Genomic DNA, 26,402 nt, shown 5'->3' on the forward strand with positions numbered 1-26,402 from the left:
CTCCAAAGTGGGGTTTGCTGCCTCTTTGATTTCGTTCTTCACTATTCCGACCACTGTGTTTACTTCAATCTCCACAACCACCAGAGGTGCGCGCACACCGATCAACACGCAGAGATTCTGCAGCTCCCTTATCGGAATAGAATTTTGTTTTCAATTGCCGTTACCATCGACAAAACTCGAGTTGTAAAATACATGAAAGTTCTGCAAAAGTCTAAAATGCGCATGTCGCCGTACTCAAGTACTGTAGTACACACATTTTGACCGGCTCGACACAGGGACTCGTCGTGGTCAGGCATCATCACATTGTCTACGCATGAGTTGGGGGCTGCTGGGGCGACCCGATGTGGTAAAACTCCGTCTGAATCAGTCACAACTGTAGTGGCAGCCAGCCAACTCGAGGATGGAATGCGTTACTTCGTGCATTCTTGTATAGTATAGGTATAAAGGTTATACCGGCTCGATGGCGACACAGCGCCAATTGCACGGGTACACCTTCACAACCTTCATGGATAAACTTTTTTCACTTCAGTTTTTCAAGGTCCAAAAGCCGATCTGACTACACTGTACACACAAGCTAGGCCGGTACAGTGTCCTCTTGGACAATGATGTGCTGCGGCTAGGCGCAGTTTCTGCTTCATTTCGAAATCCTGTTCGGCTGGCCCAGCCAACATGCAGTATCAGCTTCACTTTGTAGTCCACAGATCCGCAGCTTCATCAGCATCCGAATCCCACATGAACGAGTTCGAGCCCCACTTGGTGCCCTCATGGGGTGGGCATCCGCCATGTCGACTCATTAGGTCGACATCACCTTCGGGTGTTTGAACGTAGAAGAGAGAGGCATGCAGACCGAGTGGGGGAACGGCCAGCCCCGACGAGCATTCGTCCATTCCCTCTCGAATAATCTCCTCATCCGAGTACCGGTCGACCGAGTAAGGAAATACCGTCTCGCCGCCAATCTTTGTTTGGTTGTTCAAGTACAGAAAGAGGGTCACGTAGCGCTGCGGGTGGAAATGCTTGACGTATGCAGGCAGAGTGTATCGCAGCCGAGGAGGTGCGTGGACGCGAGTTTCCCATGTTTTGATCGCTAGCTCCGCAAGCTGCGGGAACGTCTTCAGCGCCTTGAACAGGACGTGGTTCTCCCCACGGTGCTCGACCATCCAGTCATACCATTCAGCGTTGGTGATGCGCGTGACTAGTCCGGGTGTGTGGTCGTCGAGGATAAGTCCGAGCAACTGCTCTTGGAACGCAACCGTGTACTTCGGATAAAGCTCTCCCGATGGGCGGGCTGCAGCTGGAACCTCGTCGCCCAAGAAGGCGACCCTCTCCTTAGCCCAACGCACCCACGCGAAAAAATGCGACACCGAGTTCACTTCAGGCTTCGGGAAGGTATAATGTAGCTCTGGTAACCCCAATGCGCTCTCCCAAGCTTTGACGAGAAGCGGAAGATATTCGGGTTTCTTGTCACCGGCGAGGAGGCTGTCGATGACCCCGAGAGCATTGTTATTGACGTTTTCATCCAGCCAGGAAAGCCAAGCTTCATCTCCAAAAGCTTTGAAGAAGTTACTAGCGTTAGCTGCAGGGTAGAATAGTTTGGCCAACGCATTTGGAAAGCGCTGGTTATCTTCAGCATTCGGGAACAGTGGCCCGCCTTCACGAAAGTCTTCAGGGATATCTCGCTCAGCACTCAGCTCACGAATTTTGTTTGCAGCCCAGTTTGCCCATTGTTTGTACGCATCTAACCCCAGCTTGTGTTCCGCCCCCTTTGGCAAAAACTGGCGCGAAGCAAAGGTGTCCAAATGCTTGCGGTAGAATTCTCCTGCGTTGTAGCGCACGAGCTGGAGTCGCTCCGCAAACGAAGGACTTGACAGTCGAGCTACACGAGCCGACCGGACACGAAAGTCTCTCGTAAAGAAGTCATCCGGAAGAAACGCTGTGTGGCTAGTTCGAGACTTGGTCACTACCTTGGACGAGTTACTGCCGTCCACTTTCGACCGATCAAGGTGTGGTGAGCCCAGCTCGATGATCTTATCGGCCTCCTCTTGCGTCAAGAAGTACTCGACATCGAGCACCTTGGGGCTCATACCAACCGTCGTCAGCGTCACGCCGTCCTCCAACACATACTTGTACCCCTTCTTGATACCAGGCCACTGCCACAACTGGAAGTCCAGCAGCACGTGCACAATGTTCCTCGTCTCCTTCAGCTCCTCCGAGTTGCGAACGGGCCAGCCCATCTGGTTGTACAGACGCACGCCGTTCACCATGACGTCGCGGTCGGCGCCCAGCCACGCCGCCGCCACCTCGGCCGCCTGACCCACGCACTCGAACTGGCCGTTCCACGAGACGTAGACGCCGTCGTTGGCGCCGTTGAGCATGAAGAAGACTCGGTCGTCGGTCATGGGCTGCGGGGCGTCCATGGGCTCCGTGACGGGAAACAGCTTGCCGTCGAAGAGCGTCGCGGCCGAGTAGTCGGAGTCGTTGCACTTGAGTTCGCTCACGAGGTGGCGCACCTCCAGGTCCACCATGTCCGACTCGTACTTGTCTGGCAGGAACCCGATTGAATCGAGGACGCTGGAAGGCATCCGGGACAGCAGCCCGGTGTCTCTCAGCACTCTCAACGCCACGTCATCGAACTCCTCGCCCTGCTGGAAGAACCAGGCGCTGGCGATCGCGAGCCCGACTACTGCCAACGACAGGAACCTCAGGACGAACGAGCCTGAGTCGCGCACTTTGGTCGCAGCCTTGGATGCTTCTGCCTCGGGGGCCTTGTCCGCCTCCTTCGTCATGCTCGTGCTCGAGTCGTGCGCGTGTTCAGAGGCTTTTCACGATGAACAACTGGCGTAGGGCTGGAAAACCGTTTCCACGGGCCAGAAACGAGCCAAAAGGCATGGCGAGCGTCTAGCACTTCAACGCGAACGACACCAACGAAACAAAGACTTGATTGCAGGTTATGCATGTACCGAGGACTACAACCGACCCCCAGGATGATTCATCGCCCTGTGATCCACTACTGCTAGGAATGGACGAACTTACTTGGTGGTCCACAGGTCGGCGCCTTCCTCGGAGTCCGAGTCCCACATAAACGAGTTGGCGCCCCACTTGACACCTTCGTGAGGCGGGCAGCCGCCGTGGCGGCTCATGACGTCGGGGATTCCCTCCGGGGTCTGCACATAGAACAACGAGGCATGCAGGCCGAGTGGGGGCACCGCCAAACCCGTGGAGCACTCGTCCATGCCGTCGCGAACGATTTTCTCGTCCGAGTATCTGTCGAGCGAGAACGGGAACACGGTTTCACCGCCGATCTTGGTCTGGTTGTTCAGGTACAGGAAGAGAGTGACGTAGCGCTGCGGGTGGAAGTGCTGGACGTACTCGGGAAGCTTGTAACGCAGCTCGGGGGCGTTGCCGACGCGCGTCTCCCATGTGCGAATCGCCAGCTCGGCGAACTGCGGCCAGACCTGCATCACCTGGAAAAGCACGTGGTTGCGGCCGCGGTTGAGCGCCATCCAGTCGTACCATTCCGGGTTGGTCATGCGCGTGACAAAGCCCTTGGTGTAGTCGTCCAGAATGAAGCCAACCAGCATCTCCTGGAACTCCACCGTGAACCTGGGGTAGAGGTCTCCATCGGGACGAGCAACGGCCGGCGCCTTATCTCCGAGGAAACTCACACGCTCTTTGGCCCAGCGAACCCACTGGAAAAAGTGCGACACCGAATTCGTGTCATGCTTTGGGAACGTGTAGTGCAGCTCGCCGAGACCTAACTTGTTTTCCCAGGTGTCGATGATGCGTGGCAGGTACGACGGACGCCTCTTCTCCTCCATCAAGTCCTTGATCAAGTTTTCAGCGCCGCGGTCTACGTTCGTGCGAATCCACTCGTCGTAGTCGGTATCGAACAGAGCCTTGAACTTGTTGGTAGTGTTCATGTAGTCATAGAACACTTCGAGTAGAGCATTGGGGAAGACCAAGGGGTCCTCGGCATTCGGGAAGAGTGGACCGCCTTCACGGAACTCCTCAGGCACCTTTGCCTGGTCCAGACCGCGAAGCTTCTCAGCAGCCCAATTTGCCCACTGCACATAGTCATCGAACTCGTAGGATTCCGCGCCCTTCGGAAGGAATTCGCGCGAGTGGAAGGTGTCAAAGTGCTGGCGGTAGAACTCACCAGCAGCGTAGCGCACCAACTGCATGCGCTCCACAAATGACGGACTGGGGAGGCGTGCCACTCGGGCAGACCGCTTTTGAAAATCACGCGTGAACAGACTATCCGGAAGGAATGCCGTGTGGCTCGTTCGAGACTTGGTCACTACCTTGGACGAGTTGCTGCCGTCCACCTTCGATCGGTCAAGCTTTGGCGATCCAATCTCAATAACCTTATCGGCTTCCTCCTGGGTGATGAAAAATTCCACGTCCAATACCTTGGGGCTCATACCAACCGTCGTCAGCGTCACACCGTCCTCCAACACATACTTGTACCCCTTCTTGATACCAGGCCACTGCCACAACTGGAAGTCCAGCAGCACGTGCACAATGTTCCTCGTCTCCTTCAGCTCCTCCGAGTTGCGAACGGGCCAGCCCATCTGGTTGTACAGACGCACGCCGTTCACCATGACGTCGCGGTCGGCGCCCAGCCACGCCGCCGCCACCTCGGCCGCCTGACCCACGCACTCGAACTGGCCGTTCCACGCGACGTAGACGCCGTCGTTGGCGCCGTTGAGCATGAAGAAGACTCGGTCGTCGGTCATGGGCTGCGGGGCGTCCATGGGCTCCGTGACGGGAAACAGCTTGCCGTCGAAGAGCGTCGCGGCCGAGTAGTCGGAGTCGTTGCACTTGAGTTCGCTCACGAGGTGGCGCACCTCCAGGTCCACCATGTCCGTCTCGTACTTGTCCGGGACGCGCTCCGTGCTGGAGGACACGAGCCCGGGCTTGGCTCCGAACTGGACAGACACCTGGTCCACGAGGCTCTGCAGGCCGTCGGCGCTCAGCGGCACATCCGCGTACTTTGCGGCGCCCGCAGCGAGCGCGACGATTGCGGCCGAGAGCAGTAACGGCACCACCGAGCCCTTCTTCTTGGCGGCGGGCTTCTTGGGGCTCGCAGGCGGCGCGCTGGCGCTGGTCTTGGCGTCCTGAGGCGTAGCGTCCTTTGTCATCGCTGCGCTGGCACAAACTGGATAGTGTAGCTGCTGGCGATCGTCGCAAAAGTAGCCGTTAAGACTGACGTACGTCTGCCGTGCGCTGATTGGCTGTGAAAGTGCCCGAGCGGTGCTGCGATTGGTCATAAGGAACTGGGATTGTTTAACTGAACAAAAGCAGGACACGCAGCCCTACCCGCTGCCCGGCGGTGCAGCGCATAGTGGGAGCGAATGAAACGGACGCAAAAGACTGCTGCATAGGTAAAGAGTGCCATTGAAGTCCTCAGCGCTTGATCTGCTCGAGCAGCCCCTGGCGGATGAGCTGCTCCACGTCCACGCGGCGCAGGAAGTGCTGCGAGTGCGCCTCCAAGTTCACAAGCCCGCTCTCGGTCATCACCTCGCCGCAGTCGCGCAGCACGCGCACCTCCACATACAAGTCCTTGGGCGGCTTCAGATCCTGCGAGCCATGCAAACACAATGCCCAGGATCAGCGCACGAACAGAAGCCAGTGGGCTGTGCAATTTTGAAGGCCGTACCGCCGACAGGTCGAGCTCGAAGTCGGCCATATAGTCTGTCAGCAGCTGGTCGTACTGGTTGAAGAATTGCACCTCGCGCTGGCACAAGCTGCAGCGCACCACCACGACAACAGCATCAGCACCTTGCTTGCCTCCACCACAGCGGACAGCACCATAATAACGCTGCACTACTGCTTGCACTCACTTTTGAGCCAGCGGGCCCGGGATAATGGTGCCCGTTTCCCACCGCAGCGCCTTGATCTTCTCCATGCGGTGGTATCTGCCCCACAGCACAGCACAGGCCGACTCAGCTCAGCAAAACCGCAGCCCTGTAAACAGCAGATCTCTCGCAGCGTAGACGCCATGCCACATACAGGTAGGCGATCAGGCAGCGCTTGTTGCGCAGCAGACACTGGTGGCTCACGACGAGTCCGCAGTGCACCGTCGACGGCATCCCCTCGTTGAACGTGCTGTGCACCGCAACGCAGCAGTCAGTGAGCACATACAGCAGCTACCAGCACCAGTCGCCCCGACTCACGTGAGCTTCCTGTTGAGCTCCTCGTGCAGCAGTCCGGACTCCTCCACCACTTGCCGCACCAGATCTTCCTGCGCAGTCCGCCCGCCATCAATAGCCGCACACACAAACACCCCACTCGACCGCTCTGTCCGCTCAGGCCACTCACATTGTACGGCGGCAGCCAGTCGCTGCGCTGCAGCTCGCGCAGCAGCTCCTTCCCCTTGGCGTTCAGCGCCATCGCCGCCTTTTCCCGCCAAAAACGAATAGTGCGAACCTAGTCCGAACTTAGTGTCAGAGTGATGGTCCTCGCGTCGCTTCAACATGGGCGGGCACCTTCCTGCCTTCCGCGCTCATGACCAGCGTCTCTCCTTCCTCTGGCTATGAAATCCCCGACGAGTTCCGCGCGAGCTTTACGCCCGCGCAGGCCGAGGAGCTGGCCGCGCAGTTCCGCATCAGCGACGCGGACGGCAGCGGCGCCATCGACGAGCGCGAGTTCCGCGCGTTGCTGGCGCGCATGGGAATCGAGCTCGGCGCCGCGGAGGCCGACGCGCTCGTGTCCAGCATCGACGTGAATGGGGACGGGCTGCTGGACTTCGCGGAGCTGGTGCAGATGGTCGTGCGGCTGCAGCGTGGCGACGCCAAGCTCGCGGCGCTGCGGACGTTCATGCAGGCGCTGGACACGACGCCCGCGGCGCTGCTGGAGCGCGAGGCGAGCAAGTTCGGGCTGCAGGTGGAGTACCGGCTGGTGGAGGACGAGGACAGCGAGGCGGACGAGGCCGAGCCGTCTTCCGAGCTCTTCCAGATGCAGCTGGAGCTGCGGGGCAAAGCCTGCGGTCCGACGGGGCAAGTGACGGTCTTATCGACCGGCAAAACCACGCGGGAAGCCAAGTTTAAGGCCGCGGAGGTCGGGCTCGTGAAGATCAAGAAGCTACAGCCGGGGCTCGCAGTGGAGCCTGGCGAGCTGCCGCAGCAGTGGGAGAAGTGGCTGTTCGCGAACATCGAGAGGGGCGCTAGTGTGAAGAAACTTATGCACACGTTGGCGCAAAAGGGGTTCCTGCTGACGGGGAATGTACTGATGATGCAGAGGATCTCGACCAGAGCGTCTTCGTTCCGACTCCGGACAAAGGTAGGAAATGGGATCGGGTCGTTGACTAGAGTTTTGTCGCCTGTAGTGAGCTGACCCCTGCAACTGTGTCGGTTGCAGCGCAATGCTCCGAGTGGCATCTATGGTTCAGGCGTTGATGCATCTGTAGGGCCTGACAATAACAATACGTCTCGATCAGGCTCGCCGATCAAGTCGTCGCGCACAGCACGCAGCATTGCTGCAGTGGAAAAACTCCCGTCGCCACCCGTGCAGGTTTTACACCCGCAATGGGCTCACTGGTGCCAACAGGAACTTGCTCGAGGTATTGACGGCAACATCGTCTTGAGCGAGCTTGTCTCCCAAGGCTTTGAGCCGGATAGAAGCCCGCTGTTCACCCAGCGATTGCTGCGCGTCGTTAAAAGCCGAGATGACAGCTGTAGCAACAGTGCGGAATCTCCGCGAACTGCGGCAAATAAGCCGTTTTCTTTTCTGAGGGTGCTCGAAGAAGGCATACTGAAGGAAGTTGAGCTTTTTGTGTTCGGCGGACAAGACGTGAACGCTTTACAATTGGACGCGAACACGAAGTTAATGCAATCGCCACTCCATATCGCGAGCAAGCATGGATACCACTCGATTGTAAGACTGCTTATTGAGCGTGGTGCCGAAGTCGGCCACTTGGACTCTTTTCGTCGCACTCCACTGATGGTCGCAGCAAGATGCGGTCACAGTGAGATCACTGCACTGATGCTGGAACACGGGGCAAACATCTTTCAATTGGACAACCTGAAGAACTCTGCGCTGCATTTGGCTGCGTTTAGTGGAAGTTCAACGATTGCTTCGCAACTGCTAAGCGCGCATGACAGCTCTTTTCGTTTATTCGTAAGTAATCTACCGCAGCAGCGCGGCGAGTGCTATGAGCGTTTACTCCAGAAAACCTATGATACTATCATGAAGAACAAGCTATGTGAAAATGAGCGCCGGCGTTTTCACGTTTCGTGGCTGTTTGAGTCGGTTCAATGGTTGCACGCAGAACTATTTGGTAGCGGTGGCGACAATACCCGCATTTGTAAGATGCCTGTACCGCAGAAGGCTTTCATGGATTATCTGGTGTCGCGCTTTCACAAGAAGCTTCCGAAGCGTGGTATTCATGACGAATTTGCAGCGATGGGCGACGACGACAGTGAAGATGATGAAGAAGGCACCGCCGATGAACTGGCAAGGCGCCAAAAGGAAGGCGACCCGGCAGATTGGATTTCTGTATCAGAAATGTCCTTCTTTATGGATACGTGTTTACGTGAAATGTATAAACACTTGCCAAATCTCCAGGGGCGCACGGCGCTGCATGTTGCATGTGACGAAAATCTGGTATGCACGCACGAACGAGTGATCCACTTCCTAGCAGAAAAGAATGGATGCAGCCCTTTTCTACTTGACCACAGCGGTAGAACACCGCTTCAACTTCTACTGGCGTGCCGAGGTCGTCCAGGCAGTCCAAAGGGAGACGCAGTTCATGAACAGTATGTGATTCAGCAGCGTGTAGAACGTGTTCATGCGAAAGAAGTCCGGCTTGAAGAAGAGCGTGTAGCTCATCGACGAAAGGTGTGGCAAGATGAACTCGACCGAATGAGTCATGATTTCAATGGGCTAGACACCTTGAATCGGATGCGAAAGCTTGTCAAGGAAAATGACGGCAAACCTGTCGCGCGCGGCACAGGCTGGAATATCTACGAAGAGCCTTTGAGCCACAACCGTTTATTTGAAAACACGCGCAGTGGCTTCGTCCAGCGGCAGGTGCCACCACAAATTGCTGAAGAAGGTCGAACACGATTAGGCTGGAAGGAAAAGATGGAGACAAGCGCACATTTTGTAGAGCGTCATCGTTCCCACCCAGCATGGGAACTTCACCGTGTGAATGGTACCGACGTGTACTTCTTCTTCAATCGTGATTCGGAGGAATGTCAGTGGGTGTCGCCTGAGGGCTTATCGAGTCGAGAATGGCGAACTAAGCGCTTCTTTGAAAACGCCGAGCAACTCGAGGATGAACCAGATCAGGAGAGTCTTGTGGTGAAGTTCTCTGGAACAGCATCGGCGGCGCTAGTAGACAACGCCGTAAAAGGCCGAACGTTGGGGGATTGGCGTGAATGCCGGGGATTCGGCGGCGTTACGTTTTATTTACACGCGGTTGATAAACGAATTGTGGTAGACAAACCTGTGGAAGTACTTTTACATGAAGGCTATCGGTATGCTCAAACACTTATACTTGAGCGCAGTGAGGAGATCGAGACACACGATCGCGGTTGGCATCGGTACTACGATCCCCAAACATCACATACGTTTTATCTCAATGAGCTTTCAGGGGATTGTGTTCATGACACATTCGCAGCAAAGAAATTCTTGCAGGAGATTCGACGGCCAAAACGCCAGGCACGATTCGCTCTTACTACTGAGGAGCTGCGTCGCCGCCGAGAGGAGCAAGAATGGAAATCAGCGTTGCAGCGGGCACGGCGACACGACGATCAACTCAAAACTGAGCAAGAGCAAAATATTGTGGCTAGTGAACAACAGAAGCGAGAGAAAGAGGATCTTGAAATTGCACTCCGTCAACTCGAAGGTAGTGTCACAGGTGAACACTTGACCATAGCTGGTGACGATGAGAACCTCGGTGAATGTGAGACCGACAACAACTCCAAGGAGAACACACAGCCCAAGAAGAAAGGGAGGAAAAATACTAAGGGAAGAAGTTTGGCCTACATCGATGCCCGGTTTCGCCGAGAGCGTGAGGTGTTCCTCCGAGCTAGAGAAAACAACATCCTGACCTCTATTGATCCGGCTCGAGTAGACCCCCGACGTGAAATTGAGCGAGGGCAAGAATTGGAACAGGAAATGAATAACGAAGAGATTGAGAATGCGCGACTGGAGGATACCGATACCAAGCCTGCAATACGAGAGCGCCGTCGCGTTAGTCGTATTTTGACACGAACTGATAAGCGATTGCATTTGGGTCGAGGACTGTGCCGGTGGGGCTGTGAACACTGGTTTCCACGTGAATTCAGTCTCGAGGAGCACGAACGCGTTGAATGTCCGAGGAGGCTCATGGTTTGCCGCCTGGGCTGCACGACAGTTATGGAGCGACGACAGTGGTGTGAGGTCATCTATGATCACGAGTCCGAGTACGAAGAGCAATGCTCGAGTCGCATCGTGTATTGCCCCCGAGATTGCGGTGTGTGGTTACCGCATTTCGAGCTTGCGGCACCGCATATGCGGGATTTGTGTGTGCGACGGCCTGTGGGGGACTTGCGATGCAGGCTAGGTTGTGGACAGGTGTATCAAGGCGGTGCACATGAACTGTTGTCACTGGAGCAAACACGTTTAGCTCACGAACAAGACGATTGTGAGTTACGTAAGGTTAAGTGCACGTGGCCGAAGTGCAACGCAATGATTCTGGCTAAGGAACGCAATGCTCATCGCCGCGTCCACCTGCTCTCGTCTGGCATTTTGAGCTTTGTCACCGCCGAAATTCACGAGTATAAAGTGCCACGCGACGTAAAGCTGCTAAAGCTTCAAGCGTGGGGCGCCGGCGGGGGTAGTGGTCTTCTGCGTGGGCAAACGGTGGGTCACGGTGGCGGCGGCGCGTTCGTAGAGGGTATCTGTCCAGTGTTTCCTGGTGAGACGCTTTACTTCTCTATTGGATCGGGAGGCACTGGTGGCAAGTTCGCTCGAATGGCCGAAGTTCCTGACAGTGAAGAGAATGATAACGCTGGCGTAGGAAAGAAAACTAAGACGGTGCCTGGAGGCGTACTTGTTGCCACACAGGTGTCTACGGCTGCTGGTGGCATTCCTGGCGGTGGTCAAGGCCACAGCGGCAACAAGGAGTCTGCTTGCGGAGGCGGTGGGGGCTTTACGAGCATTTATCGACAGGGGGCATACGGGATCGAGTACATTTTGATCGCTGCGGGTGGTGGCGGCGGCGGAACATGCCGAAATGGCAGTGGAGGAGGTGCCTGCAAGGCCCGAAAGCTGTGCAATGGAGATGACGTTCGGTGTGGATGGCCTGGGGGTGACATCGGGGGTGGCTCTGCTGGAGCTTGCGATGAATTCAATCCGATATGCAAGTTCGTGGGCACCAGCGGGGCGTCGATGCAAGGTGGGGATGGCGCTGAGTTCGGTGGGGGCGGAGGGGGTGGACTCTTTGGTGGAGGAGGTGGCGGATTCGCCCCAGGCATAGTTGGTGGGGGCGGAGGCGGATCCAGCTATGTTAATGCAAGTCTCTTGAACGTCAAAAGTATTTGCATCGAAGCGGGTGGTGCGGTGAAGCCCGGTGGAATGGACGAGAACCCACCGCAGAGTGTACGAGGTGCATACTGGGACGTGGTTGAAGGCGTGGCAGGTGAAGGTGGCACCGGTTCAACACGTGTGACTGCGCGTGGCAACCATGGAGGGGTGAGAATCGCAAGGCCCGGGTTCTTTGACGATATGAAGTTCCATCGCTAGGCTGTGGATGCAGCAACGATTTCTTTTATCAAGGTGGTGGGGATAACCTAGATGGTGTCGTTTTTCCTAGGGTATTAGACGTTGATGAAAATGTCGTCCATGTTTGCAGCACCAGTGCTGGCTGCAACAACTTCAACTGCACTGCTTTCTTCAACGTGCGGGTCGTGCTGGAAAATTTGCTTGAGCACGGAATGACTTGGTGACAAGCGACGTTTGTCACTGGGTTCGCAGGGTAGGGCAACGACTGCAGCTGACGTGCTACCAGGTGAAGACGCGCATGACGAAGGATCACCGGCAGAATCTTCAACCGAGGCAGCATCGGTGGGCTCTGTACGTTTGACCGAATTTGGGGAAGCTGTTGCTGTAGCACGAGCTTCATCACCAGCAGCTGACCCAGCAGACTGCCGGCTTTTGTTGAGACTACGACGTAGTGTTTCCGCGGCAACCGCGGCCAAGACGCTCGTCTATCGAAAATGACAGCAGCAGGAGAGTCATGGTTTGTACAAGAAGATCATGTGCACGTGTAGATGTTAGACAATGTGATCAAGCACACGCACCCGAAATTTGCGACGCATGAGGTGTCGGTATTGCTCAAGGCCCTCGATATCAGAAGTTGAGACAGCCAAAGACAGACGCGAAGTGTGTTGGGACTTGAACCATTCGTAGGTGAGAGCCTCCGCAGCTGTGGGTCGCGCTTCCGGTGAAACTTGGAGCATAGCCGAGATCAATTCCTTAGCGTCAGTAGATATCGCATCCCAGCGAGGTCCAGTCATGGAGAACTGCCCCGACTGAATGTTGTTTATTATTTGATCCCGGGTCTGACGTCCATCGGGGTCAAACGGGTGAATTCCACTGAGTAGCACGTACAACACAATGCCCACGCTCCACAGGTCACACTGAACCCCCACTTTCGAGTGCCGTGCCGGCTTAGGTGGCGAGGCATCCCCCGAGTCCTCCAGTCGCGACTCTGATGAACGCATCGCTGTGAAGACTTCGGGTGCACAGTACGCCCAGGTTAATCTACCATTGGAAAGCAAACTGCTCTCTTCGACAAGTGCTGCCAGACCGAAATCAGCCAGCTTGATGCTTGCACGCTTTGGGCTGGCAGACGTCAGCAGCAAGTTCTCTGGTTTGATGTCCCTGAGTACATTGATCGCGTTAGAAATGCCACTGCCAGCTGCATGCACGCTCAATCTTTTGCGACTTACCTGTGCGCGATGCCAAGCCCGTGCAAGAATTGCAATGCTTCGAGGAGGTCGGCAATAAAGCGTCGAGCATCCCATTCCGAGTATGCCCCCTCGTCAATAAGCGCCTGGAAAAGTTCTCCACCTTCTGCGAGCTCCGTGACGATGTGCACGAAAGTGGGTGTCTCCACCACGTCAATGAATGCCACAACATTTGGGTGAGAGACACAACGACGCAGCAATGCCACCTCGCGCTGCCACTGGACAGGGTCGTCATCAATTAACCTTTGCTGCGCCTTGTCCAAACGCTTGATAGCAACCAGCTTTCCAGAGGCACGTTCACGCGCACGAAACACCCGCGAGCAAGTACCTTCACCGAGAAGCACCTCCGGTGAATCCACCTCATAATTTTCAGCCAGCGAGGGCCAACGACGACTTGCACAAGCTCCCATCGCGAATCAGGAATCGGTTCTGGAGAGTCCTGAATAGGAAATGAATGAACCACAGCGCAACATCTTGGGCATTCGTGTTATAAATACCTTGAAGACGAATGCAAACGAGTTCAAGACAAGATTAGTGCAATTGACGTCTTACGTCTAACACGCAGTCTCAGTCGCACAATGCTGGCCGGAAGAAGTACATCTGGCGCTCCTTCTAACAACCCATGCGCGCTCTCGTTGAAAATACTCTCTTAGCCGCGCTGGTCACTGGATTCGTCGGTGTCGGCATCCCACATGAACGAGTTTGAACCCCACTTCGTACCCTCATGAGGTGGGCACCCACCGTGGTAGCTCATGAAATCCACGTCACCCTCTGGGGTTTGCACGTAAAAGAGAGAAGCGTGCAAACCCAGTGGAGGCACTGCCAACCCCGTAGAGCACTCGTCCATTCCGTTGCGAACAATGTTTTCATCCGAATAGCGATCGACCGAGTGAGGGAAGACGGTCTCGCCGCCAACCTTGGTTTGGTTGTTCAGGTACAGGAACAACGTCACGAAGCGTTGCGGAAAAAAGTGTTTGACGAACTTGGGCAGCTTGTAACGCAGTTGAGATGGCGCGTTCACCTCTGCCTCCCATGCCTTAATGGCGAGTTCAGCAAACTGAGGCGAAACCTGCAGCACCTGCACAAGCACATTGTTTCTTCCTCGGTTCTCAACCATCCAGCTGTACCAGTCATCGTTCGAAAGGAAGCGAGTGATGTAGGTCTGTGAGTAATTGTCGAGGAGGATATCCACGAGTTTGGACTGAAAGTCCATGGAATACTTTGGGAATAAGAAGGAACCTGGACGGCTAATAGCTGGAGCTTTGTTTCCCAGAAACGACACTCGTTCCTTAGCCCAGCGGACCCACGCAAAATAATGCGTGACTTCGCTGACGGTTTTTTTTGGGAGTGTATAGCGGAGCTCTGGCATGCCCAGCGCATTCTCCCACGCCTTAATGATCAGAGGCAAGTACTGGGGCTTTGCTTCAGTTCCAATAAACTTGGGCATAATATCTCGAGCCTTGAGAGCTAGATTCTCTGCGATCCATTCGATCCATGACCCGTCTTGGCGGGATCTTAGCATGTTGGTCGCATTAGCGACCGGAAGAAACAAACTCAAGAGAGCGTTTGGAAATGCCACGGCATCGTCTGCATTTGGAAAGAGAGGCCCTCCCTCCCGGAAGTCTTCAGGGATGTCTCGATCGATACTCAATTCACGGATTTTGCCAGCAGCCCAATTGGCCCATTGCTTATAGGCATCCATCCCGGCTTCAAATTCACTATCGGTAGGAAGGAACGGAAGCGGATGGAACGTGCCGAGGTGCTGACGATAAAATTCGCCCGCGTTATAGCGCACGAGTTGCAGGCGTTCAAGAAATGATGGACTTGGTAGCCGGGCCAAACGCGCTCCGCGAACTCGAAACTCGCGGGTAAACAAACTATCAGGAAGGAAAGCAGTGTGGCTTGTGCGTGCATCGGAAACTACATGCAGGCCTCCTTCCGTGGCATCCTTGACAATTCGTGACCGGTTCAAAATTGGAGATCCGATTTCAATGATCTTGTCTGCCTCCTCTTGAGTGAAATAGTGCTCCACATCAAACACCTTGGGGCTCATACCAACCGTCGTCAACGTCACGCCGTCCTCCAACACATACTTGTACCCCTTCTTGATACCAGGCCACTGCCACAACTGGAAGTCCAGCAGCACGTGCACAATGTTCCTCGTCTCCTTCAGCTCCTCCGAGTTGCGAACGGGCCAGCCCATCTGGTTGTACAGACGCACGCCGTTCACCATGACGTCGCGGTCGGCGCCCAGCCACGCCGCCGCCACCTCGGCCGCCTGACCCACGCACTCGAACTGGCCGTTCCACGAGACGTAGACGCCGTCGTTGGCGCCGTTGAGCATGAAGAAGACTCGGTCGTCGGCCATGGACTGTGGGGCGTCCATGGGCTCCGTGACGGGGAACAGCTTGCCGTTGAGGAGCGGAGTGGGTGAATAGTCTGCATCGTCGCAAACCAAATCACTCACAAGGTGGCGCACGTCCATCTTCACGAGCTCCGAGGCGTACTTTTCTGGCAAAGCTTGTGAGTGAAGCTGGAGAAGTTCACGTGCCCCGCCATGAACCGCAGTATTGTTGACGCTCGCAAGCTTCAGGGGTCTCAAGTACCAAGCCGCTGCCAATGATACCACGAAGACGAGCATCGAGGCGGGGATTAACGAGAACGACTTGGACGCCATGGGCTTCGTAGGCTTCTCCATTTTGTCCCCCGCTTCCGTGTTTTTTTCCTCGACCATGGTCTGCTGCTGAGCTCTGTCGACCTCGACGCTTGTTCGCAAATGAGGCGCTTCCGTGGCTTGCGAGTCTCCAGAAAGTAAATGGGTTCATCGATTTTCCAGCCTGTCCTTCCGGAAGCGACGCCAACTCCGCCGGACTGCTCCCGCACCCATCGCCTACGCCTCGTCCTTCCCAGCACTACCATTGCGCACTTCCAGTGATGTACATGCATTGCATTGCACACTTCCAGCGACCTGGACAAAGACAACTTCAACAAGCGAGTGTACCGAGCCGCTGGTACATGTACCCCATCGAGGTCGTCGCATCGTACACGCATATGCGGGAACCGCACTCACTGAGCGGCTCAGGGCAGACAGCTCTGACGTATATACGTGTTGGTTTGCGTGGTTCGCTGTTATCCTCGAGTGCATTGCTGATTTTGCTTTGGTGTCGACCAAATCGACGAGTTCCTTGTCAAAGGAGTCCGCGTCGTCAATCAAGTCGCAAAGCAATGGAGACTGTGCTGGTGGTACAGCGCATGAAAAAATTAATGGTATCTTCACATTCGCCAACTCCACGACAGCCATCAATGCATTATGATGAACCCAACGGCTGGGCGTGTGACTGCCTCGGCCTTGAGCTATGCAGCGCTGCGCTCACGTCGAAAAAATCTGGTGTATGCAGCCAATATGGCCATGTCCAGTATCGACGATGCAGTCTGCATCGCCGGCAACGATTTCAGCCAACCAGCGCCCGCTATTCCGCCGCCAGACCAATCAACGCGCAGCAGATCCGCATTTGACATTCGTCGACATGGACACGCAATGGCGTCGCCACCCCGCCCTTTACCTGCTCGCGGCGCGTGCCAGACGCCCCATTCTGCGGCGCTGAGCATTCCTGCATTCGCGCCAGCGAGTGCACTCCCTCCAGAGCCAAGCGCGGACCCCCAACTCGCTGTACAGGCCGAGCTATGGCCAAGCAACCCACGACCTCCGAGGTCTCCAAAACCTCGGCCAATGGCGACGTCGCCCCGTTGAAGCCCAAGGCGGCGTCATCGTCCTCCTCCTTCTCGCTGGTGACGCCGCTGCTGGTCGTAGCCGCCGCCGTGGGCTGGGGCAAGCTCGCGCAGAGGGAGCTGCAGGCCGAGACGGTGGAGGAGCTGGTTGCCAAGGTCTCGGATCGCCTCAGCGCCCAGTTCAACGAGTTCATGAACGCCTCCAGCACCTCCGAGCAACAGCAGCAGGATGAACAGGAGCTGCTGTACAAGTACGACGACGAGACGCTGATCGCCATGGAGGTGCGTCACCTCGTGAGTGACCTGAGCTGCAGCGACGACCAGTACGCGGCCAGGCCGCTCTTCGACGGCGAGCTCTTCTCCGTGCTGGAGCCGATGCAGTCGGAGCAGCCCATGGGTGATGACCGTGTCTTCTTCATGCTCAACGGACGCAATGAAGGCGTCTACGTGTCGTGGAACGGAGAGTTCAACTGCGTGGGCAAGGCGGCGGAGTTGGCCGCTGGCTGGCTCGGCGCCGACCGCGACGTTATGGAGAACGGCGTGCGGCTTTTCAATCAGATGGGCTTTGCTATCCGCAGCGCGGAGGATCTTGCACAGGCCAAGAACATCGTCCACATCTTGCTGGACTTCCAATTGTGGCAGTGGCCGGGCATTGAGAAGGGCTACCAGTACGTACTGGAAGACGGCGTGACGCTGACGACTGTGGCCATGAGCCCCAAGGTCTTCGACGTGCAGTACTTCCTGACCCAGAACGAGTCCGAGAAGATCATGGAGCTCGGCATGCCGGGCCTGTCCCGCTCGAAGGTCGACGGCAGCAACTCGTCCAAGGTCACGTCCAAGTCGCGCACGAGCCATACGGCCTTCTTGGAGGACAGCCTTTTCACGCGTGATTTCCGTGTGCGTGCGGCTCGCGTGGCTCGCCTGCCCAGTCCGACGTTCGCGGAGCGTCTGCAGCTCCTGCAGTACAATGCTGGTGAATTCTATCGCCAGCACTTCGATACGTTCCACTCGCGCGACTTCTTGCCCAAGGATGCTAACGCCTTTGACTACGAGGACTACGAGGAATGGACCAAGTGGGCGGCGGAGAAGCTTCGCGGCCTGGACCAGAGCAAGCTGCCGGAAGAGTTCCGCGAAGGTGGTTCGTTGTTCCCCAATGCGGAGGACCAGCAGACTTTCCCCAACGCCCTTTTGGAAGTGTTCCACCAGAAGATGGTGGCCACCAACATGTTCAAGGCCCTGGTGGACGAGGAATATGAGCGTTGGATTCGCATCAACTTGGACAAGGACGCTGTGGACCTAGTTAAGGACTTGATGGACGAGAAGAGGCGCCCGTCCTACTTGCCGCGCATTGTCCAGGCATGGGAGGAGAAGCTGGGTCGCGGTGAGCTTCGCTACACGTTCCCGAAGCCGCAGGTAAACGGCCAGTCACACTATTACAACTGGGTTCGTTGGGCTAAGGAGCGTGTGAGCTACCTCGGCGACGATTGCCCGCCTATTGCGCGTCCTAACGGCGACCTGTACCCGCAATACACCGTGGAGTTCCAAGAACGCTTGCTGGAGTTTGTTCACGACGACTACAGCAAGGATTTCATTATTCAGATGACGAACGCGGAGTGGTACAACTGGCTGATGGAGAACCGTGGCCGCTCACTTGTGCTCTTCCAGGTACTGAAGACGTTCCCTCACTTCGCGGAGCTGATCATCCGGACGTGGGAATCCCGTGTACGGAGCCCTCTGCTGCGTTACAAGCTGCCCAAGTATGTGAAGCACTTCCACCCCCAGCGCTACGTGACTCTGTTCATGTACCTGAACAACCAGACGAAAATCGGTGGAGAGACCGTCTTTCCGTACGCGCTGGACCGCTTCTCAGACGAGGAGATTGTGCGCGACGGCATGGATGAATGCTCGAAGGGTTTGGCCGTGCCGCCCCGTGGACTACATGCCTCGTTGTTCTACACGCAGACCCCCGAGGGCGATATTGACGACATGAGCCGCCACGGAGGCTGCCCACCCCACGAAGGAACGAAGTGGGGTTCGAACGCCTTTATGTGGGACTCAGATGCCGATGAGGGCGCCGAGCTCTGGACCACTAAGTAAGCTAAGGAGGAGAAGGGAGACTATATGTGCAATGCCAATTCGTAATGAAAAGTAGTGTTTGCATCGCAACATCCTATTGATTCCCGCGCGGCGTTGCGGACGCGCCCGAGTTATTGACGAAAATGATGAGGTCTTTGGAGCGGTTCTTGACCCACGGCGGCCGGAACGCAAAGTAAAGCCCGCCGTCGCCTGGCTTCGCGTTCCAGTCCTCTGCAACCTTGTGCAGCCCGTACTTGCTGGCCACTCGGTTGGTCTTGCAGAACACGTTCATGTAGGCGACGAGTCCGTTTTCGCACTCGGTGGACACTTGATCGAAGCGCACCACGAGGTTTTCGTCCCGAGCTGGTGAAATGGAGAAGTCGAGCCCCTGCCAGTCCGCAGCGATGACCTCATGCATTTCCTGGATGATCTGCGGGATGAGCTTCCGCGTGACAGCATCCACCGGGGGACGCTGGCCGCACGGCACGAAGGCTCCGTGCAGGATCTTCTTCTCCTCGAGGTAGCGCTGGTGCCTCTTCTCCTCCTTGACGTCAGGGTACGGCTCGTGCAAGTGCGGGTAGCGGAAGTTCATCGCCCCGAAGGCGTCCTCGTGCTTGAGTCGCGCGGCAGCGGAGCCACTCACGAAGTCCTGACCGCTGATCTCCGTGCGCTTGGCCTCGGAGCGCAGTCGCTCCATGTGCGCCTGACCGTCCGCGAGGCTGAAGCGCGACGGCGTGTACTCGAACTTGTTGAAGAGGCCGTTCTTGGTGGCGTTCCTGCCAGCCTTGGGCTGCGTGAGGCGGTTCTCGTTCATCTTTTCGAAGCGCGCCTGGTTCACGGCGTTGTTGTGAATCCGCGCGGGGATTTTCTGGATGTTGGCGTAGTTGCCCGTCCCGAAGGCCTTGCGGATCTGGTCGGCCTCGGCGTTGGCGTACTCGGGCAGGATGGACGAGAAGGTGGGGCGCATGTAGCGCGGCGGCATCTTGCTCACCGTGCGCTGCTGCGTTTCCTCGTCGTCTCGAGCGGACACGGCGGCCATCCCCTGCGGCGGTCGGTACTGTTGCTACCCTGACAGAGCCAGCTATAAGATGTTCCTAGCCAGTCGAGCTAAAAGTGGTCTTCAACGCATACTGATCGCTGATTGGTGGAGATTCTTGAAGTTGGCCCATCCCCCTTTCTAAACGCGCGTTAAGTTTGACACGCGCGCTTGACTGACTGTCCGACACTGTCAGCGGCTGTCCTGCTCTCCTTGCCGCCTCTGGGTAAAGTGACGTGACGCGCCGTTGGGTCTCGTGCCCACCTTCACTGCCACGTTGGGCGCGCTGCGCTGACACGGAGGCGAGCAAACCGTTGGCGCAGGCCCCGCCCAAATCCTAGCGCAAGCTCTGCATCCGCGTAGAGCGCTGCAAAGGTGCATTAGGCAGTGCCTCATAGCGGCCGGCGGCCGCAAAGGACCATAGAGATGGCTTGCGCGCCGGGTGATTTCGGTCGGACGACTGCGGCATCCGGAGAGGAGAATCTGTGCTCGAAGCGGAAAATGTTACAACGGCGACCGCCAGAGGTCCCGTGCGGCTTCCGAGTTGAGCCCGCCACATCGCGCAGCCTCCAAGCCGCGCTGCGCGAGGGCCACAGCTTGTCGGCCCTTTTCCGGCAGAGCGGCGGTGCAGTCGCTCGCTCGAGAGCGGAACAACGGCGGGATCGGCGGCTCCGGCTCCCGTGAGCGCCGCAGACAGACAGACAGACAGACACACACACACACACACCGCAACGCCCGTCGTGGCCTCGCAGCTCGCCCAGAGTGTCCCTGGGCGCGACCTATCCCCATCGAGTGACCGCGTGGCAGGGCAAGCAACAGCGCCCCGCATTGAGCTCACCTCCGCACCGACGCAGTACTGAAATACTACAGTAAGCGCCCCCCATTTGCGCAGATGCATCAGCGTCCTCTCCGCCTGCAGCAGCCGGGGGCACACGCGGCTCACCTGCTCGCATCCAGCAGGCCGGGGCGACCTGGTCCTGCTCCTTATCCGCAGGCTCCAGCCGTTGCAAATCCGGCCCGGCTCTGCTCGGTAGTCAGCGCCCGCGGCGTCGTTCGGTCGCCGCGGCCCCGCATTGGCTCAAAAGACGGCGTCCGCGCCGCGCCCATTGGCGCAAAAGGCGCTCCCCAGCCCCCCTTCTTCCTGCGCGAGCCCCCTCCCCGCCGTCAGTCAAGCATTGCGGCCAGACGAAGCCCGAGGCCCCTGGAGAGCAGAGCGGCGGACGCAGTCGCCGTTTCCGCAGCCCGCGAGCCTGCCTGCCCCGCCCCCGAGCCCCCAGCTCATGGTGCGCAACCTCTTCGACCTGAACATCGCCAGCAGCACCACCAAGTTCCTCAGCGGCAGCGTCGCGTCCGCCACCGCCAGCAACAGCCTCGACGACTCGTCCGCGTCGCTCTCGTCCGCGCGCAGCACCGCCAGCTCGTCCGCCGACTCGCACGCGCAGCCGGTGGCCGACGACAGCATGGAGGCGCTCTCCTCCAACGGCTCGCACCGCAGCCGCGCCAACGACCACAGCGCGCGCGGCGACCGCAAGCCCATGACCTTCACCACCACCAGCTCCATCACGGGCACCAACACCACGACGATCGTGGCGGGCGGCCAAACGCACCAGCAGCTCGCGGGCCACGTGCACAACGCCAACGCTGCGGCCGAGTCCAAGGCCAGCAAGAAGTGCAGCGTGTGCGGCAAGAGCTTCAACCCGCTGCGCCGCCGCCACTACTGCCGCACGTGCACGGCCGTGGTCTGCAGCTCGTGCAGCATCTCGCGCAAGGTCGAGAGCACCTTCGAGGGCGCCATCACCGTGCGCATGTGCGTGAGCTGCAAGCTCAGCTCCATCGCGTCGCAGGACGACTTCTACGACCGCATCTTCTCCACCAACGGCGGATCCAACACCGGCGGCGGCACCACGGACTCGCAGCCCAGCGGCAGCGAGGGGGACTTCTCCACCGACCGGCTCAGCTTCGCCTCCTACTCGTCCGGCACGGCAAAGGACGACATGGCCGTGGGCGCGACCAGCTCCAGCATGGTCGACATGCAGCCGCCCATGGACAAGCGCACTGCCAGCGCCTCGAACCTCCCGGTGAGGCGCAAGTCCAGCACCACCAGCGGCAACGACGGGGCCCCTGGCGCTCGCGGACGTCACGGATCCTTCACGGGTCCGCCGGCAGTCACGGAGGACTGCCCGTGGTGCATGAACGAGGCCTGCGCCCCGCTGCACGAGTACTTCGAAGTGCCCTACCCGTTCTTCCTGGAGCTCGCTGACCCGGCGGCGAAGAACCAGTACATTGCGGCCAAGCACCTGGACAACGAGAAGGAGCGTCTCCGGTCGGTCCGCACTATTCGCGGTGCCCTGAAGGCCGGCACTTCGGCTGCTCAGACTGTTCAGCAGCTCTGTAACATGGCTGCTATTGCCACTTCGAGCCCCATGTCTCTGGTGGGCCTGCTGGACAAGCACGTTTACGTGCCATGTGCTGAGACGGGCCTCGGATCGCTAGACAAGATCGACCGACAGAAGAGTTTGGCGGCTCACGCGTGCCGCAATGGATCGCCACTGGTGTGCAGCGACTTGACTCGTGACGTGCGTTTTGCTGCTAACCCGTGGCGGAGAGATGTTCTGCAGGCACAGTTCTACGCTGGTATTCCGCTTACGCTTTCCAACGGCCACACGATCGGAGCTATTGAAGTGTTTGACGTGACCCCGCGATTCGCGTGCATGGATGTCATTTCTCAGCTGCAGACTGTTGTGCGTGGTCTGCTGCGCAAGTTCGAGGAGATCCTAGCCAAGAATCCGGGGTCAACAGAGGAGGATGTACCGCACAAGTCTTCTTCTTCCTCGGGACGGCGGACACCCAAGAGTGAAAACGGCGATGGTAAGCAGCGTACCCCCCGCGCCCCGGCACCAAATGCCCCCGCCCCGCCTGCAATTCCTCCGCCGAAGAAATCGCCGAAGAAGTCGCCGAAGACGTCCCGATCAGCGGGAGTGCCGAACCACAAGCCGTCGGGCCCGGCGCCTCAACCTCCCAAGCCTGCTGCGCCGAAGGAAGCTCCCAAGGCCCCGGAACCTGCCCCAGCAGAGGTACCGGCACCGGCTCCGGCTCCGGCACCAGAAGCAGCAGCACCCGCGGCGGGTGCTGAGCCCACTCAGGAACAAATGGAGATGCGGCTCATGCAGCTGCTTTCTCAGACCACTAGCACACAGGAACAACTGCGCAACCAACAGGGTCAGATGGTAAGCGCTATCAGCAGTCACTCGAAGCAGATCAACGACCTGGCCAAGCAGCTTGAGCGCATGGAATCGACGCTCGCCGCGAAGCTAGGCATGGAGATGGACGACGACGAGGACTCGCCTTCTAAGGAGGATGCGGACGCAGCAAGTGCGTAGAGGGCTCTCAGCCCGTCCAGTTGCCCAGGTAGTGAATTAATCCCAGCGGCGTCTTAGCAGCGTGCTGTTGTGCAAGTAAGGTAGGGCCCCGTGCATGGCTCGCATTGGTTCGCGGGCCGAGCGTCATGCGTTTTACTTTGTACGTGAATGAACCAAAGCTGAACGAAGGCGAGGAATGTTGAAGCTGGTGATAATGAACGATAGTGTTGCCACCCCTGTTGTTGAGCAGAGACCACTGGTACCTCAATACTTTCAGTGAAAAGCGTGTTCATTCCATTGCCTCCTGATAATTAGATAAGGATTTCCTAGGTTTCGTCTACTCTGCTTGGGCTTCGTTGTTTAGCTTGGCAGCTAGCGTTGCTTCTATCCGCTCGAGTTGCTTGGCCAAGTTGTCGATCTGCTTGGAGTGGCTGCTGATGGCACTGACCATTTGGCCCTGTTGGGTGCGGAGTTGTTCCTGCGTGGTGGTTGTCTGCGAGAGCAGCTGAAGTAGTTGAGCCTCCATGGGGTTCACTGCGGGCGCCTCCACCTTGCTTTGTGCATTGGCCGCTTCTTCTTGGGCCTGCTTTTCGGCTGCAGCTTGAGCCTCTGCAGCAGCAGTCACGATCTCCTCGAACAGGTTGAGCAGGCCCCGAAGCACAGTCTGCAGTTGACCGATCACCTCGCCACACTCGAAGCGCGGTTGGGCGTCGAAGACTTCCAGCGCACCGACGGTGTGACCATTCGACAAGATCAACGGGATGCCGGCGTAAAATGCCGCGTTCTTGAGACTCTCCTGTCGCCACGAGTTCTCCTGGAAACGAACGTCGCGCGTCATGTCCGCGCACACCAACGTAGTGCCGCTACGGCAGGTATGAGCAGCTAGGGATTTCTTCCGGGCCACCGCAGCACCAAGATTCACGCCATACTGAGCTCCCAAGACGTAGTTCTCAGCGTCCAGCAGACCAACAACTGCGAACGAGCATTGCGAAGCGATCGCTGCCATGTTGCAGAATTGACGAAGCACTCGGGTAGCGCTGGGCGTGGCTGCCATGGTGACCAGGAGACTGTCGACGGTTTGCAGGCGCTCGGTCTCGTTGTCCAGCAACTTAGCTTTCACGAATCCATTCACCTTTGTTCGGTTTGCGGGGTAGGAGATCTGGTTGAAGTCCGTTAATGGCGCGCAGTTCTCGTTCTGGCAATGCATGCAAAACGAGTCCGGGGCTTCTTGACTGTTCGGTAGGATACCATTCGACCTGGTACGAACGCTGTTGCCCATGCCGTCACTAGCAGACGACGTACATGTTTGCAGATCACTCGAGCTATCCGACGTCTCGAGCTGCGCGACGCCGCTCGCCAGATCGTCAACGTCACTTAAGAAGGTTTCATTGGAGCTGAGCTTGCAGCTGATGCACACTCGCGAAGGTGACGTAGCCTCTTCACCCGCAGCTTCGCCCGCGGTGATGTTCGAGCGTCGGATCACACTGCAACTGCTGCAGATAACAGCGCGGCATTGGCGACAATGGTGACGTCTACGCAGCGGGTTGAACGACTTGGTGCAGACTGCGCACTTCCTCGCCTTCTTCTCCACTGGGATGTCCGGTTTCGGAGGAAGCATACCGCTGTGGCTGTTGCTCGAGCTCAGCATGGAAAAGCGAGATCCTTCGTCGTCGGAACCAGGAATGAGACCAATTACGCGTCCACTGCCCGACGAGCTGGTTGATCGATCGAGGAACGCCGCTCGGCGACTGCCGCTCGACACGTTACTGGCCGTAGTGAGCGAGCTCCCATCCACGGCGTCGGGGCTTGCAATGTATCTCCAGAACTTGCGCGAATCCATGTACTTTAAGAAGTGGGCGACATGGTAGTCGTCCTCCACGTCCACCAACCCGTCCGCATCATTGTCGATCGCCACGATCACGAAAGGCTCGGGCGAGTCGGTGAAGTCGCGGTCCCACATGACGTGGTGCAGCAAGTTCATGGCCACCAATTGGCGGCAGAACGCAGTGCCCGTGACTCGATCCGAGACGATCCCCTGGCTCACGAGGAATGTCACGATCGCTTCACCCGTGGCGCACCGCACCGTCAAGTCGGACCGGATGCGGATGGGGTGCAGCATCAAGTCGTGTTTCATTTTGTTGGAGACGGGGGTGAGCTCCCGGACCCCGAACCGAGGGTCGAGGCCCCGGGGACTGGCCAGGCATTGCAGGTTGGTGGCGATGGACTGCACCCACAGGTCCCTGTCCTTCCGCGACTTGGTGCGGAAGTTGATTTCCGTCTTGGGGAGCAATCCGCCGTTGCAGGTCAAGTCGAATCGCCTCGGGAACTTGGCGGACGCCTCCTGGTTCGAGATGTCCGTGACGCTGACGCCCAGGCCAAGCTCGACTGCACCTTGGCGCGTGGAGTCGCGCTCGCGCTTGTATACGCAGATCCAGCGGCCCTCGAGCCGCACGAAGCTGTCGGACCAGGTGGAGAAGGCCCCCGCCTTGAACTTGACCTCGAGCGGCCCAGCCAGCACTTGCAGCGAACCTGGCGACGGCATCGTGTGCGGTGCTCGGGGTTTCTGGGAGTGACCTGCTTGCGCTGATAAGACGGCAACAGACACACGGGAAGCAGAGAGCGAGTGTGGTGGACTATGAGTGACCACCACCCGGAATGGCTGGGGGCACAGATGGCCGAAGCAGAGGGCGTCGATTTCAAAGCACGCCACCTGGCGCTTGTCAGTGAGTAGCGAAGATGAATTCACCCAAATGGAGACACTCGCCGCCCTCTCCCAATGCTCCGCACCGATACTGATGGTGCTCTGCAAAGCACCACCACGTCGTGGTGCGCTTACCTTGGTTAGTCTCGCCGGTATTTATATAGCGAGAGAAACGGAACTCGCGTCAGGCGTGAGGTACCCGAGACGTACAGATCGGGAACGAAGGGCTCCAATGGGCACACGCCAGTCGTGGTGGATGGCAGCGGTTGTTGGAGAGAGTCGGGCGCGAAAGCGCTGGGAGCGTGGGGCTATTTGCTCAATGCTTCCGGCGCGGAATTCCATGGTTAGGCAGAACCAGACCTCTCTGGATCGTATCATATACATTCGACGTGCTTGCCATTGCATTATTGGCGCTGGTGGCCACAATCGAAGCGGGCTTGCGATCAAAGGTTCGTGCTTGTAGTCGTGGGATGTAGAAGCGCTAGTCGTGGATTACCAGTGACTTCACAATTCAGTCGGCCGCGCTTCTCCGGACATGACCGAGACCG

General features: G+C 57.8%; 7 protein-coding genes across 7 annotated transcripts; 3 read left to right on the forward strand and 4 right to left on the reverse strand.

Annotated features, from left to right (window-relative positions):
- Positions 1-683: 683 nt before the first annotated feature.
- On the reverse strand, positions 684-2,783 carry IUM83_05626 (Transmembrane prolyl 4-hydroxylase; the record flags this gene model as incomplete). The annotated part of the gene is made up of 1 exon (XM_067929773.1): positions 684-2,783. The coding sequence occupies one exon, from the start codon at positions 2,781-2,783 to the stop codon at positions 684-686; it is 2,100 nt and encodes a 699-aa protein (XP_067798263.1).
- A 2,620-nt stretch (positions 2,784-5,403) lies between these two features.
- Positions 5,404-6,390, reverse strand: IUM83_05627 (DNA replication complex GINS protein PSF1; the record flags this gene model as incomplete). The annotated part of the gene is made up of 6 exons (XM_067929774.1): positions 5,404-5,577; positions 5,657-5,744; positions 5,841-5,915; positions 6,010-6,105; positions 6,174-6,241; positions 6,319-6,390. The coding sequence occupies 6 exons, from the start codon at positions 6,388-6,390 to the stop codon at positions 5,404-5,406; spliced, it is 573 nt and encodes a 190-aa protein (XP_067798262.1).
- Positions 6,391-6,504: 114 nt separating this feature from the next.
- IUM83_05628 (tnf receptor associated factor 4) lies at positions 6,505-7,394 on the forward strand (the record flags this gene model as incomplete). Its single annotated transcript, XM_067929775.1, has 3 exons — positions 6,505-6,985; positions 7,237-7,278; positions 7,357-7,394. The coding sequence occupies 3 exons, from the start codon at positions 6,505-6,507 to the stop codon at positions 7,392-7,394; spliced, it is 561 nt and encodes a 186-aa protein (XP_067798102.1).
- A 9,243-nt stretch (positions 7,395-16,637) lies between these two features.
- IUM83_05629 (Transmembrane prolyl 4-hydroxylase) lies at positions 16,638-18,779 on the forward strand (the record flags this gene model as incomplete). Its single annotated transcript, XM_067929776.1, has 1 exon — positions 16,638-18,779. The coding sequence occupies one exon, from the start codon at positions 16,638-16,640 to the stop codon at positions 18,777-18,779; it is 2,142 nt and encodes a 713-aa protein (XP_067798255.1).
- Positions 18,780-18,852: 73 nt separating this feature from the next.
- IUM83_05630 (uncharacterized protein) lies at positions 18,853-19,797 on the reverse strand (the record flags this gene model as incomplete). Its single annotated transcript, XM_067929777.1, has 1 exon — positions 18,853-19,797. One exon carries the CDS (start codon positions 19,795-19,797, stop codon positions 18,853-18,855), a length of 945 nt encoding a protein of 314 aa, XP_067798089.1.
- A 1,277-nt stretch (positions 19,798-21,074) lies between these two features.
- On the forward strand, positions 21,075-23,174 carry IUM83_05631 (1-phosphatidylinositol 3-phosphate 5-kinase FAB1; the record flags this gene model as incomplete). The annotated part of the gene is made up of 1 exon (XM_067929778.1): positions 21,075-23,174. One exon carries the CDS (start codon positions 21,075-21,077, stop codon positions 23,172-23,174), a length of 2,100 nt encoding a protein of 699 aa, XP_067798090.1.
- Positions 23,175-23,490: 316 nt separating this feature from the next.
- On the reverse strand, positions 23,491-26,196 carry IUM83_05632 (Lateral signaling target protein 2; the record flags this gene model as incomplete). The annotated part of the gene is made up of 2 exons (XM_067929779.1): positions 23,491-25,956; positions 26,065-26,196. The coding sequence occupies 2 exons, from the start codon at positions 26,194-26,196 to the stop codon at positions 23,491-23,493; spliced, it is 2,598 nt and encodes an 865-aa protein (XP_067798087.1).
- Between the last annotated feature and the right edge of the window lie 206 nt (positions 26,197-26,402).

This window comes from Phytophthora cinnamomi, assembly GCF_018691715.1.
Source record: "Phytophthora cinnamomi strain GKB4 chromosome Unknown Contig10, whole genome shotgun sequence".
Lineage (NCBI taxonomy): Eukaryota > Oomycota > Peronosporomycetes > Peronosporales > Peronosporaceae > Phytophthora > Phytophthora cinnamomi.